Source organism: Bubalus kerabau, chromosome 1, assembly GCF_029407905.1.
Source record: "Bubalus kerabau isolate K-KA32 ecotype Philippines breed swamp buffalo chromosome 1, PCC_UOA_SB_1v2, whole genome shotgun sequence".
Taxonomy (NCBI): Eukaryota; Metazoa; Chordata; class Mammalia; order Artiodactyla; family Bovidae; genus Bubalus; species Bubalus kerabau.
The window spans coordinates 23,877,234-23,899,102 of NC_073624.1; the positions used below are offsets into that span (position 1 = coordinate 23,877,234).

At 44.3% G+C, this 21,869-nt stretch overlaps 1 protein-coding gene across 14 annotated transcripts in view; it reads left to right on the forward strand.

The window, feature by feature from the left end:
* ETV6 (ETS variant transcription factor 6) overlaps positions 1 to 21,869 on the forward strand; it is a 289,916-nt gene that overhangs the window by 210,742 nt on the left and 57,305 nt on the right. For all 14 annotated transcript variants that reach the window (XM_055570328.1, XM_055570327.1, XM_055570348.1 and 11 more), the window contains one exon: positions 21,092 to 21,256. In XM_055570328.1, coding sequence (XP_055426303.1) covers positions 21,092 to 21,256 — 165 coding nt within the window. The remainder of the gene's footprint in view (positions 1 to 21,091; positions 21,257 to 21,869) is intronic.

Genomic DNA, 21,869 nt, shown 5'->3' on the forward strand with positions numbered 1-21,869 from the left:
CCACTGAAGCTCAGAGACATTTGCTATTGTGTCTTCCATCCAGGTGCTGTGTCTGTGCTCCCTGCACTTGGGGCTGTCACCCCCTTTGGTGTGATCAGAGACCCCCCTCACATTTTTAATTCTAATTGGAATATAGTTGATTACAGTGTTATGTTAGTTTCTGCTGTACAGCAAAGTAAATCAGTTTTATATATATATGTGTGTGTGTGTGTATATATATATATATATATGTATATATCCACTCTCTTTTAGATTCTTTTCCCATATAGGTCATTACAGACTATTAAGTAGAGTTCCCTGTGCTATACAGTAGGTCCTTATTAGTTACCTACTTTATACACAGTAGTGTCTTTATGTCAATCCTGCTGCTGCTGCTAAGTCACTTCAGTCGTGTCCGACTCTGTGCAACAATCCTAGTCTCCCAATTTATCCCTCCCCTGCTCCTTACCCCCAGTAACCATAAGTGTGTTTTCTACTTCTGCAACTCTATTTCTGTTTTATAAATAAGCTCATTTATACCCCCTTTATTTTAGATTCCACATATAAGCAATATCATATATTTGTCTTTCTCGGTCTGACTTACTTCACTCAGTATGACAATCTCTAGGTCCGTCCATGTTGAAGCAAATGGCATTATTTCATTCTTTTTATGGCTGAGTAATATTCCACTGTATATATGTACCGCATCTTCTTTACCTGCTCTTCTGTTGATGGGCATTTAGGTTGCTTCCATGCCCTGACTGTTGTAAATAGTGCTGTGATGAACATTGGGGTACATGTATCTTTTTGAATTAATGGTTTTCTCCATATATATGCCCAGGACTAGAACTGTTGTATCATATGGTAGCTGTATTACTAGTTTTTTAAGGAACCTTCATACTGTTCTTCATAGTGGCAGTACCAATTTACATTCCCACCAACAGTGTAGGAGGGTTCCCTTTTCTCGACACCCTCTCCAGCATTTATTGTTTGTAGATTTTTTGATGATGGCAGATTTTTTGATGATGGCCATTCTGACTGGTGTGACATGATACCTCATTGTATTGATAGTTTTGATTTGCATTTCTCTAACAATTAGTGATGTTGAGCATCTTTTTCTGTGCTTTTTAGCCATCTGTATGAGAGACCCCTTAGATTATCACACTTACGCTTACTGCCATAAAACCCAGCAACAATTCACCAAGAGACACACAAAGGTTGGTGCCCTTTTTTTATGAGACACCAGAGGGACCCTGGCCTTGCCAATAGGAAGTGTCCTGAGATAGACTCTGGGGAGACAGCACTGGCAGCAGCACAGTTTTCAATCTCTTAGAACCCCTGGGAAAGAGCAGAGCAACTTAGTAGCAAAACTTCATACCCATGAGCAGTGACAAAACTAGGGGACAAGATATCCCCAAGGAACAATGGGACTTTTGGATGTTAGAACAGGAAAAGCACCCCAAATAGTGACTACTGCAAAGCATAGAGGGTCAGTATGAGAGGAACAGCTGAAAGTGGGAGTCCTTTTACTGATTTCAAGAGTGATGAGTACAAGTAGCCTGCAGAGAGGGGGCTTCCCTGATAGCTCAGCTGGTAAAGAATCAATCCACCTGCAATGCAGGAGACCCCAGTTCGATTCCTGGGTTGGGAAGATCTGCTGGAAAAGGATAGGCTATCCACTCCAGTATTCTTGTACTTCCCTGGTGGTTCAGCTGGCAAAGAATCTGTACACAATGCGGGAGACCTGGGTTTGATCCCCAGGTTGGGAAGATCCCCTGGAGAAGGGAACGGCTACCCACTCCAGTATTCTGGCCTGAAGAATTCCATGGACTGTATAGTTCATGGGATTGCAAAGAGTTGGATACAGCTGAGCAACTTTCACTTTCACAGCGTGCAAGGGAGGTCTAAAGCAGCAGTTCCCAACTCTTTTGGCACCTGGGACCAGTTTCATGGAAGACAATTTTTCCATGGATCTTGGTGGGAGGATGCAAGTGATGGGGAGCAGCTGTAAATACAGGTGAAGCTCTACTCACTCACCCGCTGCTCACCTCTTGCTGTGTGGCCCAGTTCCTAACAGGCCACAGACCGATGCTGGTCCATGGCCCGGGGGTTGGGGATCCCTGATCTAAAGGATCTAGAGCCTTCCAGCCACTGTGAACTCTGGAACTAACCAATCAGGTCCTCCTCTAGGATGGCCAAGTAGTGAGAAGCTGCCTGAAGTGAAATCAAGCTGAACAGGATAGGGACAACAGAGACTTACGGAGAAAAAACCCCATAAGGGAACAGAACCTGGAAATTTCAGCAGTCATATATTTGAACACAACATGAACGAAATGGCAGAGAAGTGAAAATGAAAGTGTTAGTCACTCAGTCATATCCAACTCTTTGAAACCCCATGGACTGTAGCCTGCCAGGCTCCTTTGTCCATGGAATTCTCCAGGCAAGAATACTGGGGTGGGTTGCCATTCCCTTCTCCAGGAGCTTTGTAAAGTTAGAACAACACTGTGTTCTAAAAGTTCAGGAAAATGAATTTCACATGGAAACAAGCAATTGCAAAGCAGTGAGGTCAAATCCTGTACAAAGTTTTTATATAAAAAGAAAATAAGGAGCAGACTACATTTCTAAAGAAAGCATGCCAAAAAGACATGGCTTTGGAACAATTCAGAACTGTGACCCAGGTCCAAATGAGCTGAAAGGCTTTAAGAAATGATATAAAACATGAGGGAGGGAGGAACCAACATAAATCAGAATTATGAAAACTTAGAAATTAGATGACAGAGATCAGGAAAGAATTTAAAATTTAAAAAAAAATGATGAGTAAACTAGTAAGACTAAAAGATGAATATATATAAAAGGTAATTTTTAAGAGAAAAATGAGAACATTTTTAAAGTAAAAAAAAAAAGAGGGATTTCCCTGGCAGTCCAGAGGTTAAGACTTCGCCTTCCAGTGCAGAGGCACGGGTTCAATCCCTGGTCAGGGTGCTAAGATCCCACATGCCTTGCAGCCAAAAAACCAAAAGGTAAAACAGAAGCAATATTGTAACAAATTCAATAAACACTTTTAAAATGGACCACATCAAAAAAAAATCTTAAAAAAAAAGATAAATTTCAAGAGAAAGTGGCATATGTTGAAGGGGGACAAAGGCATTTCAATATGTGGATAATAGGAACCTGTGAGGAAGGAAAACAGCAGTCTTGGGTCTGCATCACTCCCATCTCTGCCTCTGCACTCACGTAGCTATCTCTTCTTCCTTGTCTCTCCTCCATGTTCCCTCATGAGGACCCTTGTCCTTGGATTTAGTGTGTTAGTTGCTCAGTCATGTTCAACTCTTTATGACCCCATGGACTGTACTCCGCCAGGCTCCTCTGTCCATGGAATTCTCCAGGCAAGAATACTGGAGTAGGTAGCTTTCCCCTTCTCCAGGGGGTCTTCCCAGCCCGGGGATCAAACCCAGGTCTCCCGCATTGCAGGCAGATTTTTTACCAGCTGAGCCACAAGGGAAGCCCAAGAATACTGGAGTGGGTAGCCTATCCCTTTGCCGGTGGATCTTCCTGACCCAGGAATTGAACCGGGGTCTCCTGCATTGCAAGTGGATTCTTTGCCCACTGAGCTGTCAGGGAAACTCCCAGAGAGTCAGACGCCATAACCAAACCAGCGTGCGAGTCTTCCTCTCAGTGCCTCTAGCATCCTACTATCTGTGAGCTGCAGCAACTCCCACCAGCCCTAAAACTCGAGGGTTGCTCACGCTTCCCTTCTGACTCTTTTATCCAACTACCTCACAAAGCTAAGGTGTGAACCATTATATTGATTTGATGTGTTCCTTTTGCTTCCCCAATAGCTCAGTTGGTAAAGAATCCACCTGCAATGCAGGACACCTCTGTTTGATTCCTGGGTTGGGAAGATCCGCTAGAGAAGGGAAAGGCTACCCACCCCAGTATTCTGGCCTGGAAAATTTCATGGACTGTATAGTCATGGGGTCGCAAAGAGTCGGACACAACTGAGCGACTTTCACTTTTCACTTTTTTCCAGCAACCCCCTCCATAGAAGGCTCCATGCTTTTGTCCAAAGGGGTGAATAATATACAACTTAAGCTGGGATGACAGAACCAAAGAGAAAGATATTTTGTGGCCAGGGAGAGTCCCTCGGTGCCCCATTGTGCCATGAGCCAGCCATAGAGGGTCTACTTTGGCTCCCGGGCCTGCCCAGCCACCCCACCTCCCAGCATCTCAAGTCTTAGCCCAGCCCCGGGCCAGGTGTATAGCAGAAGGCACGTGTCATTGTCTCCGGCTGCATGTCTGCAGCTCTGTTGAAGGAGGTAAGGACTTGGTTTGGTTTTTAAATTTTTATGACTCTGTCTTAAGCCTGGAAATATTAGTAACGTTCACAGCTCTGACACTAGGGCATACAGCTGGTAAGAAAAAAAAGACAACTTTTTTTTTTCTGAAAAAATTTTTTCATTGAAATATAAAAGTGCTTTACAAGGTTGTATTAGTTTCTGCCGTACAACAACATGAATCAGCTATAAGTATACATATATCCCCCTCCTTTTGAGCCTCCCTCCCACCCCCACCATCCCACCCCTCTAGGGCATCACCGAGCGCCGAGCTGAGCTCCCTGTGCTGCACAGCAGCTTCCCACTAGCTGTCCATGGGACACATGCTGGAGTATATGTCAGTGCTCCTCTCTCAGTTTGTGTACTACAACATTTTAAGTGATTACATCTGTGAAAATAGATTCACATTTCCCCACAAATCCTCGAGGAAATGAAGGACCAATGGGATGAGGAGCGGAGTGAAATCTTGACGCACACGAACATGCACACTCACACAATTATCTTTAAACACAGGTTGCTTCTCCGGGTTTGATGGGGTTTTTGTTATGTGAGGCCTCCACAAAAACCCTTAAAGTGACTGCATCCTGCCTGTGTTCAGTCCGCCTGCCCCTTGTCTCGCTGAGTCAGCATCTGCTTGGGCAACCTCGGAAAACACTGAATGCCTCCCCAGGGAAGAGTCAGGGAAGAAGAGAAGGAAGACAGGGTCCGGGGAGTGTGGAATTCTCCGTCAAAGAAGACGTTTTCCGGTGAAGCGTGGTTTTGCCAAGTGTGTTAGGTTTCTTGAACCCCTGGTGCCATCTGCCTTTTGGACCCTGGACGTGTTTGCTGAGGACTGTGAAGTTAGCCGTGTGAAAGGTAAAGGCTTCCTAGGGTCTCCCCATCCACCCCGTCTTCACTCCATCCTCAGAAGATGCAGTGACCATATTGACTGAGAAAGGCATCCGGAAAAAGGCAGCCTGCTTTTTTATTTTTTTAACTTTTTATTTTGTACTGGGGTATAGCTGATCAACAATGTTGGGATAGTTTCAGGTGAACAGTGAAGGGATTCAGCCACACATATCCATGTATCCATTCTCTCCCAAATGGATACATGTATGTGTGTATATATTTATATGGCTGAATCTCCCCACTCCTTGGGGCAAGGCAGCCTGCTTTAAAATCCGGGAGAGAAGGGACCAGGCACAACTGAACCACACATGGGAGAGACCCCGGCTGCCAGTGACAGGGCTCATCAGCCCGTCCAGAGGGAGAGTGAGTTCTGCTCTGGTTACACTTTGCAAAGGAATGTTCTTCAGACCAGCAGGCACACAAGATGATCCTGTGTGGTTTAAGAGAAGAAGAGCAGAACAGATAAAGAAGATGTAGTACAATGAAATATTACTCAGCCATGAAAATGAATGAAGTTGTATCATTTGTAGAGATGTGGATGGACTTAGAGACTGTCACACACGGTGAAGTAAGTCAGAAAGAAAAAAACTAATACTGTATATTAATGCATATATGTGGAATCTAGAAAAATGGTACAGAGAGCTTGTTTGTAGGGCAGTAGTAGAGACACTACTTTGGCCACCTGATGCAGAGAGCTGACTCATTTGAAAAGACCCTGATGCTGGGAAAGATTGAGGGAAGGAGGAGAAGGGGACGACAGAGGATGAGATGGTTGGATGGCATCACCGACACAATGGACATGGGTTTGGGTGAACTCCAGGAGTTGGTGATGGACCGGGAGGCCTGGCGTGCTGTGGTTTATGGGGTCACAAAGAGTCGGACATGACTGAGCGACTGAACTGAACTGAATAGAGACACAGACATAGAAAACAGACATGTGGACATGGAGAGGTGGGGAGGAGAGATGAGATAAATTGGGAAAGAAGTGGTGGCGTATATATATGTGACCGTGTGTAAAATAGATAGTTGGTGGGAACCTGCTGTATAATACGGGGAGCTCAGCTTGGTGCTCTGTGATGACCTAGAGGGCTGATGGCATGATGGCAGGGGAGAGGGGAGATCCAAGAGGGAGGGATGTGTATGTACATACATAGAGTTGATTTGCTTCGTTGTACAGCAGAAACTAATACAATGTTGTAAAGCAACTATATACCCCAGTAAATTTCTTAAAAAGTGAGGGCACACAAAGGATATTCATTCTTCTGTATCCAGACACCCAGAGTGGATCGTCTGTGTTCCATGGCTCTTGCAAATCCAACGAGATCTTTAGGTCCTCTGCGCCCCATCCATTTCCACAGAGGAGTAAAAAACCTTGCACCAGCTTTCCCAACCCATTTTGATTTGCTTGCTAAATCTATTTGAGGAACGTTTCAACTCTCTTCATGTCTATTTTCCTACATATTTATTTCTTCTTAAAATTGGGCTTTTTGTGTGTGTGCATAAATATCAGTAGAGTTGAAAATAAAAATGTGTCTCTCCACCCAGCAATATGAGAAATTCTGCCCTTCATCGCCTCCTTCCTTTAGAAATTCATCTCAGTGGTCTCTTTCCATGCCAGCCCAGTTGCTTCAGCATTCATAAAGTTAAGATAATTTGCAGTGATTAACCTTCAACACTATGAATAAAAACTTGCAATATGTTAGCAATGAGTTCCAAAATACCTGAAGACAGGCCATGCCGTGTTTAAGGTCAGATATGTGCATTTCACAAGGAAATGACGTCCAAGTTGGCTTTCATCATTTCGTTGCCTGCCCCCACCCGCCCTCCCACCCTTTGCAGAGTGAGAGGAGGTCAGCCTGCCAGCCTCTCTCTTCTCTTCTCTTCTCCCCCAAAATATCAGGAGAGATGTGTGTGTTTCTCTCCTCAAACCTAACTTGGTTTTTGCATTATAACCCTAGTACATATCATCAGATCTCTTGGCATGTACAAGGCAAAAAAGTTCTCAACTGTTTGTCCAAGTGTCCATAGGTAAACTGGAGCTAGTCCACAAACTTTGAAATTGCAGGGGAATGTTTGTGTGCATGGGTCTATGCATTTTCAAAGATCGGTTGTTGTCATTCAGTCCCTCAGTCATGTCCGACTCTTTGCGACCCTATAGACTGTAGCCCACCAAGCTCCTCTGTCCATGGAATTCTCCAGGCAAGAATACTGGAGTGGGTTGCCATTTCCTTCTCCAGAAGATCTTCCCAACCCAAGGATCAAACCTATATCCTCTGCATTGACAGGCAGATTCTTTACCACTGAGCCACTGGGGAAGCCCAAAAAGGGTCAGTAGCGCTCACTGAATTCTCAAAGGGGTCCATTATCTTCCGGATCACTCTAGTCTGTCCTCTTCCCCTTCATCACAACACCATCCCCATTATCTCTTTTTTCAATGTAACTTTAGTTAAAATGTTGATATTTTGTTCATTATGAATTTTTTTTGCATTTATTGGGCAGGTCAAAAAATTCCTTCGGGTTTTTCCATAACATTGTACAGAAAAACCCAAAAGAACTTTTTGGCCAGCACAGTAGTTTGATTTTAAAATAACGCATTAAAACTATCATTATTGTTTGTGATTCCTGAGCTTTTGGGCACTGCCTTCAATTCTGCACCCGAAGTAAGCGCCTCACTTACCTCACCCTAATCACAGGCCTGAGTGGACTCTTACCCTGGCCTTTTTGCCTCCAGCCTCTCACCTGCTCCCTGCCTGTCTCTACATCTCCTCCTGAGCCGTCTTCCCGGCCTGCACACAGATGATGCCCACCCCTCATTAAAACCCCATGCTGGGCTCGTAGCTCCCACCAGACCCTTCACACGACTCACAAGAACCCTTGCTTCAGCTTCTGAGGCTCCAGTGAGCTTTAGAAAACATTTCAGTCTCCTGAACAGATGACAAAGCACAACAGATTTGCTTTGGGGTCTCTGCCCTACCCAGCTCCCCAGAATGCATTGAGCACTTTCCATGGACCAGGTATAGTGCAGAGTCCTTTTTAAAAATTATTTGTTTGTTTTATTTTTGGCTGTGCTGGGTCTTCGTTGCAGCACTCAGGCTTTCTCTAGTGCAGTGAGCAGAGGCTACTCTCCAGCTATAGGCTCGGGCTTCTCATTGCGGTGGCTTCTCTTGTTGCAGAGCATGGTCTCCAGGTCTCGGGGCTCAGTGGTTGCGGCTCACAGGCTACAGTGTGTGGCATCTTCCCAGGCCAGGGATCGAACCCGTGTCCCCTGCATTTCAGGTGGATTCTTCACCACTAGACCCCCAGGGGAAGTCCAGTGCAGAGCTTTTGTATGAGTTATCTTACTTCATATTTAATTTTGCCCAAGGAGGTAAATACTGTTCTTGGCCTCATTTTACTGCTGAGGAAATTGAGATCCAGAGACATAACTTATCCAAGGCTACTGAGCAGGTGGCAGAACCAGTCTTTGAACTCAGGACTATCTGACTCCAAAACCCAAGTTTTTAATCTAAAATATTCCATGCCTCTCACCACATTGGGCTTGCTGCCTAAAGGCAGAAATGTGGGGGAATCGTCGAACTCATGTTTGTAAGAATGAATAGCGGGCCCTGGGCCAGTTTTGCTGTCAATAGGTTTGCTGATAAAAAACCCCTCTGTGGCTAAAACTGAATGAAAGCCAGAAAAAATCCACAAAATGAAGTGTATAAGGAAAATTTTTTCCAGGGACTAGAGTGGGACTTTGGATCAAAACATGAACATGTAGTATTCTTGCTCTTGGGGGGTTTGGCTGAAAAGACACTGTTATAATCGTCCAACCTCCACTTGGAAACTGAGTGCTGAGATATAGGGTGACCCTGAGGACAAAAATAGGAAATGTTTGAGAACGTCCCATCCCCTAGTGATAGCATCTGTGTGCCAAGAGCAGTGATGAACAGATAGCCGCCCATCCAGGGTCAGGGGCAGACCCAGAGGAATGAGAACGCTGAAGTTGATCAGAGTCCATCCAGGACTGGGGTGGGGGCCGGGAGGGGTGGGGGCCAGAACTCGGCCTGCAGGGAAGGGAAAGGCATCAGAAAAGACCCCTGGGAAATGCTCTGGGAAGCAGCAGCTTAACAGGATCTGATGATAGTTTGTTTTATTTTGGAAGGTTTGTTTATCCTGAGGGAAACCCTGCCCCCTGTACCCCCTTAGCAGAGGTCAGAAAGGGCTCAGAGTTCTGGATCTGCAGCTAAGCCAGACCTGCCAGGAGTTGAGTTTATGGTTAATTATTCCTAATCCCCTTGCATTTTTACAGTGCATTTTAGCGTGCATTAGAATGCAAGGGGCTTTTGTATTCTTTATTTCCTTTGACGGAGAGGAAGCTCACTAGGCAGATATAGAAGACCAGGAACAATTCTGGTTCTGGGGCCCATTGTGACCTTGGGGAAGTAACTCAACCTCTCTGAGCTTCAGTGTCTTCTGCAGATGCAGTTGTGCCAACCTGAGCTCTTTCACAGAATAGTTGCTAGGATGGCATAGGTGTGGAAGTGTTACCCACCTGGGTTCTTGGCCTCCTTAATCAATAGAAATCAATCAGGGGCCAGATAGGAAATTCAGGCAGGCCTTTATCAGGGTCCCTGCTGCAGCAGCGGGGAGTGAGAACACATATGTTTCCTTTGCTTGCTTGCCAAGGAGGGGCGAACTGGTTCCTTATATGGGGTGAGGGTAAGGGTGTGTCCAGGGGTCGGGCCGGAAGGGTGGCTTAGGTGGTCTGCCCACCCCTTTGGTGGTGTTGAGTGCAGAGGGTATGTGCAGTATCCTGCTTTTGCTTCCAACACCCTGTTTTTGCTCCAGCTCTTCATAAGTGGCTGAAGTTGGGTTTTGGTCTTTTTGTATCTTGTCCTTAATTTTATTGCCCCAACCACGCATGCACACCATTCTTTTTAATCCCTTATTCTTTGTATTCTGTTGCTCATGGAGATTTGTCCAGGTACAAGCACTGCAGCAATGAGCCCCAGATCCCAACCTGTCTCAGAAGCATCTGGTAGTGGCAGTGAACCTCACAGATCACAAGTGTCCTACGTGGTGAGAAGGGTGTTAGGAGAGGGTGGCAGTGACAGGCTGCAGAGCTGTCCCATGGGTAGGTTACTAGTATTGGGGTTCTTTTGTCTTACAGTCTGGCATTACCAGGGGACCATTGTGTGCCAAGCCTGATGTGAGTATCACTGAGCAGTTGTCTTCAGCTACACGATTAGCGCTTTAACTTCCCAGAAGGTAAAAGTAGCAGTTGAAGGGCACTGGTATTTTGGACTCAAGTCTGACAGATGAGGAATTGGTTGGCCAAGTAGAAATGATGGGGAATTGTGGTGAGAATGAAAACGTCATCTTGGAATTGGGGAAGGGAATTAAAAGGCATGAGCAAATGTCTTCTCTTGACTAGAAGAAGACAAATGATTTCAGTTGAGGGGAAAAAGTACCTAAGGATCCGTGATCTGAAAGGAGGCAAAACCAAGTCTAAAGAACCAGGGTGCTCTTAAAAATGAAATTCTGGCGTATCAACTGCTCGGGGCATGAGAAGGAAGAAGACGATGAAAGAATCTGATGAAGCTGTTGAGGGGACGTTCTCTGATGAGCTCCCTTTTTAAACAGATCTTTTTAAATATAAAAGTAACACATGCTTAATAGGGAGAATTAGGGGGAAAAAAAGAATGAAAAGGAGACAGTAAACATCACCTGTCATTTGGTTGAGTGACGGTTGTTAATATTTTTATGTTGCATTATAATATTTTTCCATAAGTTGTTTGAGATTATAATACATATGTTCACATGTTATGTGGTGATTTTTCCATATGTATAGATACTTTTTATAAATATTATGTTATTGGCTGCATCATTTTCTACCAGAGATGATGTTTATAGATTCCTTAACTATTTCCTTATGGATGTTCCCAGTTTTTTAAACTATTAAAAATAATACTGCAGTGAACATCTTTGTGCATGAACAGTTTCTCTTTGTCTGAAATTATTTTCTTAAGGTAAATTCCCCAAAGTTAACACTTATAGGGCCCTTGAACTATCACCACATTATTTACCAGAAGGATCATGCCAATTTATCTTCCCACTATTTTCTGTGTACCAGTCTAATGAGCTCAGATTTTCTAAGAGGATGAAAGAACAACTTACTGGAAATAAAAAATTTTTTAATACAAAAAATGACATTTTGCCATCTGCAACAACATGGATAGACCCGGCAGGTATTTTGCTAAGTGAAATAAATCAGAAAGAGAAAGACAAATACTGTATAATATCACTTATATGTAGAATCTAAAAAGTACAACCTACTAGTGAGTATAACAAAAAAGCAATAGACACACAGGTGTAGAGAAGAAATCAGTGGTCACCAGTGGAGAGGATGGGGAGGGAGGGGAAAAGATAGGAGGAAGGGAACAAGAAGTACAAACTACTAAGTGTAAAATAAGCTACAAGGATATATTATACAACATAGAGAATATGGCCAATATGTTATAATAACTATATGTGGAGTATAATCTTTAAAGATTGTGAATTACTGTACGCTTATATAATAGCCTACATCAACTATACGTCAACAAAAAAAATTTTTGGACATATAATGGAGAGATTTTTATTTTTTTAAAACTTTATTTTGTATTTGAGTATGGCTGATTAACAATGTTGTGATAGTTTCACGTGAACAGCAAAGGGACTCAGCCATACATACACATGTATCATTCGCCCGCAAACTCCCCTCCTGTCCAGCCTGCCACACAACACTGAGCAGAGGCCCATGTGCCGTCCAGTAGGTCCTTGCCGGTTATCCATTTTAAACACAGCAGTGTGTACATGTCCATCCCAAACTCCCTAACTATCCCTTCTTCCGCCCCCTCCGGCAACCGTAAGCTTGTTCTCCAGGTCTGTGAGTCTCTTTCTGTTTTTTAAGTTCATTTGTAACCTTTCTTTTCAGATTTCACATATAAGGGATTTCATACGATATTTCTCTTAGAGATTTTTTTAGATCTAGAATGTTAAAGCTAAGCGAGCTAAAAACAATGGGAGATACTTAAGAAAATGGTATGTTTGGAGGGGCAGTAAGAGAACAAGCGTGGTCTCAGCACCTAGACTGAGTTGGTGGCAAAGAGAAAACAAAACTGGACAACTTCTCTCTTTCCTCCCCCTCTTCCATCAAGGAGGGTGATTGTCAGACTGAAACAGGTACTACAAACTGCCATAAGGGAATTGAAGCCCAAGGCAGATGAGTCGATTGTAGAAACGAATCTAAGTCATTCTAAATAGATTCAAGGCTCTTTTGGCCCAGACAGATGACATCCCAGAATAGAGAATTTACAAGGGTGAAAAGTCACTGATAGTGATCCCTAAGGTTTGCAGGAAATGAAAGAGATCCTAAAAGAGAGAATACGAACCACTGTTTACCCTACGCTCAGAAAAGGAGAAAAGGGAATACGTACAGACTAAAAATAGCTGACCTGATACAACTTACAGATGAAATTCAGGAGAGATTTTCAAATATGTATGTTATGAGCACTTAGGAAAAGTTATTCCTTAGGCCCCAATCACCTTCTCCCTTTTTTCATCTTAGTCAATAAAGGTGCTATAGATTTTGTAGTTATTGTATTTCTGGACATCAAGAAAGCATTTTATTTGAATTTTAGATGGTTCCTTTTATGGCTGAACTAGAAAGATGTATCTAAATACCGGAGTAGTTAGGGGGGTTGATCATTGAACACCTGCATGCAAATGGGGCCAGGGCTTCCCAGGGTGCACAGTGGTAAAGAATCCACCTGCCACGCAGGAGATGTGGGTTATATCCCTGGGTCAATAAGATCCCCTGGAGAAGGGAATAGCTACTCATTCCAGTATTTTTTCCTGGAGAATTCCACGGACAGAGGAGCCTATTGGGCTACAGTTCATGGCGTTGCAAAGACTCAGACGCAACTGAGTGCGGGCAAACACACACTCCAAATGGAGCCAATAACTTGATCAGTATCCATCTAAAAGGAGGTGGCTGGTTTGTCACCAGAAGGCTCTCTTCTCAGCCCTCAGCTAATCAGCACTTTGTCAGTAACCTGTTGAGGTAACAGATGCTTATCAAAGGCAAAGTTGACATGAAGCTGTGAAGTATAGATGATACTAGATATAGGTCGCAGGCTGGAATGGTGATGGAAAATGGCAAGGTAAAAATCTAATACTGGTTAATATACTTTCTTCACAGATGGGTTACAAACAGCAGCTATATATGTGCAGGATAGGGAGATTATAAAAATAATCATGGTGGTAACTATAAAATGCCCGCTCTATGCCAAATACTGTCCTTTGTATCTTCTATCATCATTGAATCATCTTACTCTATACTAGCTTTATGTCATCTGCACATTTGACAAACACATCATCTGTGATTCAGTGGCACTCGCTTGTCAGCTTGAGAGTTGTCCTCATTCTCCAGTTGAGGCAAGTGAGACACAGAGAGGTTAAGAAACTTGTCCGAGATCACACAGCAGGGACACGGAGTTTCCGAGCTGGTGCCCTGTGCCTACTTGCTTAAATACTGTGAAAGTTCACACAATCACTGAAACTTCTCTGTCTGTCTCTCTCTTTTTTTTTTTAATCCTGAATTTAATTTAACGTCCTGCCAAAACACCAAAATAACCTTAGAGAGGCAAGGAATTAATAAATAGGAACTTTGGGCTAGACCGACCGGGTTCAAATGTTGGCTCTTCCACTGGGTGTGTGACTTTGGCCAAGTCGCTTAACTTCCTAGTGTTCCAGTTTTCTCCTCTGTAAATAAGGATGGTGAATGTTTCTATTGTATAGCATCCCTGTGGGGATTACATGAGTTACAAACAGAAGACATTTAGAACAGCACCTGGCACACAATAAATGCTTCTAAGTGTCTGCTGTTCCAGACATCCCTGGGTATCCACGTGGCAGAGTGATTCCAGGACCGGCCCCCTGGCCCCCGCTAGATACGAAAATCCATAGATGCTCAAGCCCCTTACATAAAATCGCATAGTATTTGCATATAACCTACACATACCTTCCCATGTACTTTAAGTCATCTCTAGATAACTTTATAATTCCTCACACAATGTAAATGCTATGTAATCTGTTGTGACTACGATGTAAACGCAGTGTGAATAGTTGCCAGCACATAGCAAATTCGAGTTACGCCTTTGGGAGCTTTCCGAAAATTTTTTATTCTGAACAGTCTAAGGGGCCACTTGAGAATCCGTACGGTGGGGTGTTGAGTGGGTCTGATTTTCAGTCCCAGCCCCACCAGTTCCGTTTATCGTGTTATGCAGTTGTCTCCTCTACAAAATGAGAAGAATCATCATTGTAGTGAAGACTTGCATAAATGCTCAGTGTTCACTATTATGAATAAAAACATTGTCCAGAGACAGAGAGGTTCTAGTCCTGCCTCTGGCACTATGTTTAGGAATGGGAGCCACAGAGGATCTCAGGAGGAGGCAGGCAGGCTGGTGAGGCTCTGAAAAAGGCAGTACTGAACTTCTGTTTCAACCAGTGAAGGATGTTTAATCCATAGGCAAGATGACTAAGCAAGGAAGTGATAGCTGTCCTCACTGTCAAGGGTGACAGAATGATTCTTTGTCATCGGATCAAGTTATGAGACCCCATGGGAGGTTGGAAAGAGGGAACCTGGGGCAGCTTGAGGAGAGTTCAAACTCAACTTTTCCCAGCTTCAGTTTCCTCATGAGTCAGATGGGTGGGGGTTGTCTTCTGTCTTTTCTGCTTCTGTCCTCTAAGCCACTGATTCTGCAGCCAATTTCTGTGTATACAGAACATTTAGGATAAAGGCTGCTTCTGATGAATGTTTACTACAGCAAAAGAGCTTGAATTGAGTATTATGCAAACCAGCAAAATCCTCTAATGACTCTGAGCCCCTATTTCCTCATCTTTCAACTTGAAGTGAGACTGCAATGGGTTTCACAGGGCTTTTTGGAGAATAACCTGAGGTCATCCATGTGAAAGCACCTTCTTAAAATGTTATGTTTATTATTGGGTAATTATAACCCATTACCAGGTTATAAATTTTCATGAATTAGAATATAATAAAAACACTCATAAGCACCAACATCTATTTAAAGTAACTTAATCTGTTTTCCGTGATTCAGAGGAGCCTTCAGGAAGTTACAGTCTCTGGGTCATGGTCGTGAGCATGGAGCTGCTCTGTAGGAAAAGGTCCTGGCTGCTTAAGTTCTTTGGATTTTGGGATTCATATTAAGTGGAAGCATGTTGACCATATTAAACCCAAAAGGGAATAGAAGTCACATACTCTAAGCCCCTCATTTAACAGATGAAACCACTGAACCACAGAGAAACTGAGTGACTGGCCCAGAAACACATGTTACTTAATGGCAGATCTGGGAGTAAGATTCAGGTCCCTGACTCCCAGCACGCTTTCCATCATTAGTTTAAACACAACTAAGAAAGTCTGAAATGAGGCTAAGCATGTACTGATGAACGTGGCTGCTCCTTTGAACGTGGAATTGGAGAACTATCAGAAGGAAGTTTAAGGGTCTGGGTATGTCATTAAAGGGTACGGCCCCATGAACTTGACTTGACCCACTTGGGGGCAAAAAAAGGTGCGGTGGAATGCTTAGTAATTTTCTTAAGCATAGCAGTTCATTTCTTCTGTATAAAATCATTCTCAGCTACCCTCTGAAATTAAATGACATTCCAAATGCGGGTCTTAGGGTGGCTTTCTCAGGCTTGTTATGTACACAGGGAACAACAGGATGTAGGTACAGTATAATAATGGTCTCTGTCTTTTTTCTTTTCACTAATGATCATTAACATATATGTTCTCTAACTTAATTGTTTTTTTTTTTAATATTTATTTATTTATTTGGCTTTGCCGGGGTTTGGTTGTGGCATGCTGGCTCTAATTCCCTGACTAGGGATCAAACCCAGGCCCCCTGTATTGGGAGCTCACAGTCAGCTACTTGACCATCAGGGAAGTCCCTTTGTTAATGTTGCAAGTTAACGTTGCAAGAGATAAGTGTGAAACAAGTTGCATGTGACGCATTCCTCCCTGGTCTTGCCTGTGTGCTGTTACACTGCTGCTGCTGCTGCTGCGAAGTCGCTTCAGTCGTGTCCGACTCTGTGCGACCCCATAGACGGCAGCCCACCAGGCTCCCCCGTCCCTGGGATTCTCCAGGCAAGAACACTGGAGTGGGTTGCCATTTCCTTCTCCAATGCATGAAAGCGAAAAGTGAAAGTGAAGTCAGTCAGTCGTGTCCGACTCTTCGCGACCCCATGGACTGCAGCCCACCAGGCTCCTCCGTCCATGGGATTTTCCAGGCAAGAGTACTGGAGCGGCTGTCTATTCAGGATCAGTGTCTACGCAGCGAGTGCCTGTGAGCAAGTAGCTGGTGATGCAAAGCCTTCCTGGATGAGTTAAAAGCAGAGTCTCGCCTCCACCTCCTTACTCTTCCCTTGTATAAATGTATTTCTCCAGGGATCTACAGGATTTTGGGCTCTATTTTTAGTTCGTTGATAACTTGAGAAACCTCCCAGGATCAAAATCTTGAATAGGGAAGATTCGGTTCACTCAGTCTTTTCTGAATCCCTAATAGATGTTGAAAATGAATCTGAATGGGAAGTGCGTGGGTCAGAGAATGTGGTGCGGAAGAACACAGACTCAGAAACCAAAACAGCCTGGTTTCGAATCCCAGGTCCTTTTGTGACTCTGGTCGCATGCCTTTGGGCAAATCCCTTAAATGCACTGGGCCTCAGTTTCCTCACCCTGAAACCTTATCTCAGGGTTGCTGTGAGCATGCAGTCAAATCAACTGATACTCATAAAGTGCTCAAAATAGTGCTGGATGGTCAAAGTGTTTAAAAGATGACTCTGAGTCCAAGGCTATAACACACAAGCCTTAGGGTCTTGAGGTTTGAGCAAAGGGGGCTTGTTTTTCCTCAATTAGAGTAGCCAAGCACATCCTACACCAGGACTTTTTAAAGAACTAGCAGGAGGACTTGCCTGTGAACACCAGAGTTTGTTTGTTTTATTTTAAATGTGTTTCTTTTTGGTTGTGCTGGGTCTTCATTGCTGCACACAGGCTTTCTCTAGTTGCGGTGCATGGGCCTCTCATTGCGGTGGCTTCTCTTGTTGCAGAGCATGAGCTCTCGGGCGTTTGGGCTTCAGTAGCTGTGCACGGGCTTAGCTGTCCTGCGGCACTGTGGAATCTTCCCAGCCCACAGGGACTGAACCCGTGTCCCCCCGCATTGGCAGGTGGATTCTTAACCACTGGACCACCCTGGAAGTCCCGAACACCAGAGTTTATTATCAAGCCTCTTTCCAGCTCAGTGAATGTGTCCACATTCTCTCCTTGGAAGAGTGGTTGCGATTCTGATAAATGTGTAGCCTGGCCTCCAGCAGGTAGCTTGGTCTGTCGGGGTCACTTTTGTAAAACTGCTGGAATTGCCATGGTGTTTGCTGAACTGACTGGGACTCACCGGGTCCCCTGAGCCCACAAGCCCAGAGCCTTCAGTGGGTCCCCTGGCGAGGGGGTTTCCGCATTATGGTTTTGCTTTCTTCAGGGGCTGGGCTGTAGGAGAGATTAATGGGAAGTGAAAAGAGAAACAGTTGTTCTCAACCGGCAGGTCTGTTTGGAGTGTGTGACTCTTCTTGTATTTAGGGAAAAGATTACTCATGAGTATTTTCTTCCATAGAATATAAAGAACCTCAAATTACTACTTGCATCCCCCACCCCTTTCTCACCCGCCTCTCTTGTTTCAGTGTCTCCTCTGCAGAAACTTCAGCATTTTACTCTCGTTTCCCCTCCCGAGTGGGATTCGGTTCTGTATTTGCCTTGGCACTCGCACTTCCAATAAGCAGCCCCATCCTTTTTCCTGTTTCTGACCGAGCATCTTCTGCTCTGTGGTCCTCTCACCACCAGGCACTTCCTTCAGCCACGCTTGGCCGGTCCTCATATTTGTCCCCAAAGGGCTGGCTGTGCTCTCGCTGTTCATGGGAAGGAGAAGAAAAGTCCCTAATAACTAGTCACCCCGCTGTTCCTCTTCAGAGATGACACCATGACTGTGGAAGCCAACTCTTAAGGCCTTTCTTCACTGGTTCAGAAGTTGAGGTTTTGCTGAGCCTTTTTCATGCCCATCCCCACCTCTCTATGGTCCCAGATACGCATCTTTAAGGTCATTGGAAAGAGTTGGGGTACCTCCTATGTCCAAGAACCATTTTTTTTAACTTTTTAAACCATTTTTTAAACTTTTAAGAATACAGTTCTTAAAGATCACAGTTATCACTGAATATTGGCTATATTTCCCCATCTTGTACCAGACATCCTTGAGCCTGTACATCCTTCGTACCTCCCGCCTCACCCACCCCTGTGTTGTCCCCCTGCCACAAGTAACTACTAGTTTCTTCTCTATGCCTGTCAGTCTGCTTCTGTTTTGTTATATTCACTAGTTTATTTTTCAGATTCCACATATAAGTGATATCATACATTATTTGTCTTCCTCCAGTTTATTTCACTTAGCATAGGGCCCTCCAAGTCCATCCATGTCCAAGGACCATTTTTCATAGGCATTGCTTCTTGGCCCAGTCAAGAGTCCAAAACAAAACCCTGAATTCTTTAGTTGCTGTGTGTATTCTAAAGATCATAGAGCAGTAACATATTGCATGGTATTATTTTACAGTGCCCCTTTATTCCCCATGTGACAAAAAAATATTGTGAAACTTAAAAACCAAGAAAAAACCTCTATGATGCTGTATTAGTCACTCAGTCATGTCAGACTTTTTGTGACCCCGTGGACTGTAGCCCACCAGGCTCCTCTGTCCATGGAATTCTCCAGCCAAGAATACTGGAGTGGGTAGCCATTCCTTTGTCCAGGGGATCTTTCCCAGCCAGGGATCGAACCTGGGTCTTCTGCAAAGCAGGCAGATTCTTTGCCATCTGAGCCACCAGGGAAGCTCATCTCTAATTTCAGTGCCCATAGTTCTTTATCCGTGCCCAACACAGTGGACCAGTTTCAGAAGGACTCCCCCACACTTCAAGGGAACCAGCTGCCATTCCGTAAAACTAGACTTTGCAAAGGAGCCACCTGGAAGACAGAGCCACTGGTCCTGCCCAGACACCCTGGATCTTCTCAAGGGCACTGAGCTATTCCATTTCCTCATCTACCCAGGAGGAAAAGTAGCCCATCCAAATAGACCAGTTCTTGGTGATGCCTGACAGGTGAAAGGTCCTTCTTTCCAGGGTCAGACTGAAGGACGCTGTCAGAGCACACTCACAGAGTCCCCTTAGCAAGTTTAAGTAACCACCAGTAAATAACAGACTGAAGTTCCTCTTAGCAAACATTGATTCTGTTGTATTTGAGCTATTAGTTCATACAATATTTTAGAGAATAAAACACTCTTGAGCGTCTGGCTTTTAACCCATCAGTTCTCAAACAATTGGTTTCAGGATTTCTTTTGATCCTTTAAAATTATTGAAGACCCCCAAAAAGCTTTGCTCATGTGGCTTTTATCTATCTTATGTGTACTGTATTGGAAATTAAAACCAAAAATTTTTACTATTTGTTGTAATATATATCAAAATATGTGCCAACTCGCTAAAAAGTAATAAGCCAAGTATATGTTAACATAAATATGTATTTATGAATATGTTTTCCAAAACCAAAAAAAAATCAGTGAAAAAGTGGCATTGTCTTACATTTTTGCAAGTGTTTTTAACGTCTGGCTTCATTTAAAAAAAGGCTGGATTCTTGTGTCTGCTTTAATATCACATGCTGTGTAGCTGCTAGGAAATTCCACTGTGTGCTCATGAAAGATTGAGAATAGAACAACAACAACAGAAAAAACAAATAACCTCTTCATATTGTTACAAAGAGTTTTGGCTGAGATGGTCTTGGGAACCTGGAAGGGTACCTGGTGCACACTTTGAGAATTACTGTTCTCTAAACCACTCATATGATATGTCAAAGGTTTCCCACAACCACAGAATAAAATGAAAACACAGACTCACAGTCAGGCTTCCAGACAGAGATCCAGCCTGAGCCATCCTCTTGGGGGGCCGCCCTCCCTCCAACCCATTCCTGCTCCTACTCAGAGTTCAAGTGCCACCCCCACCAGGAAGTTGTAACATGAACAAGTACCTGTTATCCTTACCTTGCCCTCTCATTCCCAGAGGCTAGGCTGATAGTGTCCTCGAGACCAGTGAGTTGCTCTTTCTGGAAGAAGTTGCAGGGAACACTATATTATTTGGCATCTCTGGCAGGTCAAGCCCCACTCTGGAACATTCTCACTTCAAAAAGACACTGGGCTGCCATCAAATCAGTTCTGCGCATGGAATTCTCCAGGCAAGAATACTGGAGTGGGTTGTCATGTCATACTCCATGGGATCTTCCCGGCCCAGGGATCAAACCTAGGTCTTGCATTGCAGGCAGATTCTTTACCCTCTGAGCCACCACAGGGAAGCCCTGTGATTCTAGAGTTGCATCCAAAGCCCACTGACATTATTATGACTCCGCACCCCCTCAGTGCTTCAGGCCACTATAGAGCTGCCCCTTCAGGACCGACTGGGAATCCACATACCCCTGGAACTGCAGCTGGGCAAGGAAGAACAGGGCTGTGAGACCTATGGTTCCTTAGAGACACAAAAAGCAATTCTCTCCCCACACACACATTTTGCCTCTAAATAAAAAATTCATTTGATATCACACTTTGACACTCATGAAGCTAGAGTTCTACCTGAGATTCAGAGTTGAACCCTAAGGGCTCTTCAGACATGGAGACTCAGTTTTGTTAACCATTCAGAAATCTTTTCCCTTTATCTCGGCTGTCTAACTGATGAGATCTTTTTTCTCTCTTTTCTTTCTGCCTTGCTCTCTCTCCAACAGGCTTGCAGCCAATGTTCTGGAGCAGAGATGACGTAGCCCAGTGGCTCAAGTGGGCTGAAAACGAGTTTTCTCTAAGGCCGATTGACAGCAACACATTTGAGATGAACGGCAAGGCTCTCCTACTCCTGACCAAAGAGGACTTTCGCTACCGGTCTCCTCATTCAGGTGAGAGTCTGGACTCTGGACCTGGGCTCAGCCTGGGAAGTCTGGTCTCCAGCACTGGCCTTTGTCACCACTCACCCTCCCAGGAGATCTCCACATCAGGTCGCCGTGAATGCAAGGACAGTGACCCTGCTTAGTGGAGGGTGGATCCTGCTGATGAGGGCCAGTGTGAGGGGAGAAGAGGAAGGGTTTCCAGGTCCAGAAGAGACTTTTAGGGGAAGTGACCTAGTTCAGACCCACAGACCCTGGAACTTAAGGGATCCAAGTGTACCACCATAAAAGGAAGAAAATCTGTTCAAGAAGCCCTTTCTCTCCACCTTGCTTCTGATTCTGAAGTCTTTCAGAAGAGATGCAAACTGCTCAGTTAAAAACAAAGACAGGAGAGGGCAGGGAATGAGTGGTGCTGAGGCAGGAGGAGTAGAAGGGGACGGAGAGACAAGCGAATGGGTGAGAAGGGCTGGGGAAGGTGGAGATCCTTATAACTCAGACAACTTGAGACCTAAATTCAAAGGGCTTTAGGTGATTTCTTTTGGAAGTTGTGAATTTTTTGAAGTATGAATCTTATGTTGAATACTTTGTGTGTTGGTATTAGTCATTCAATCATGTCCAACTCTTT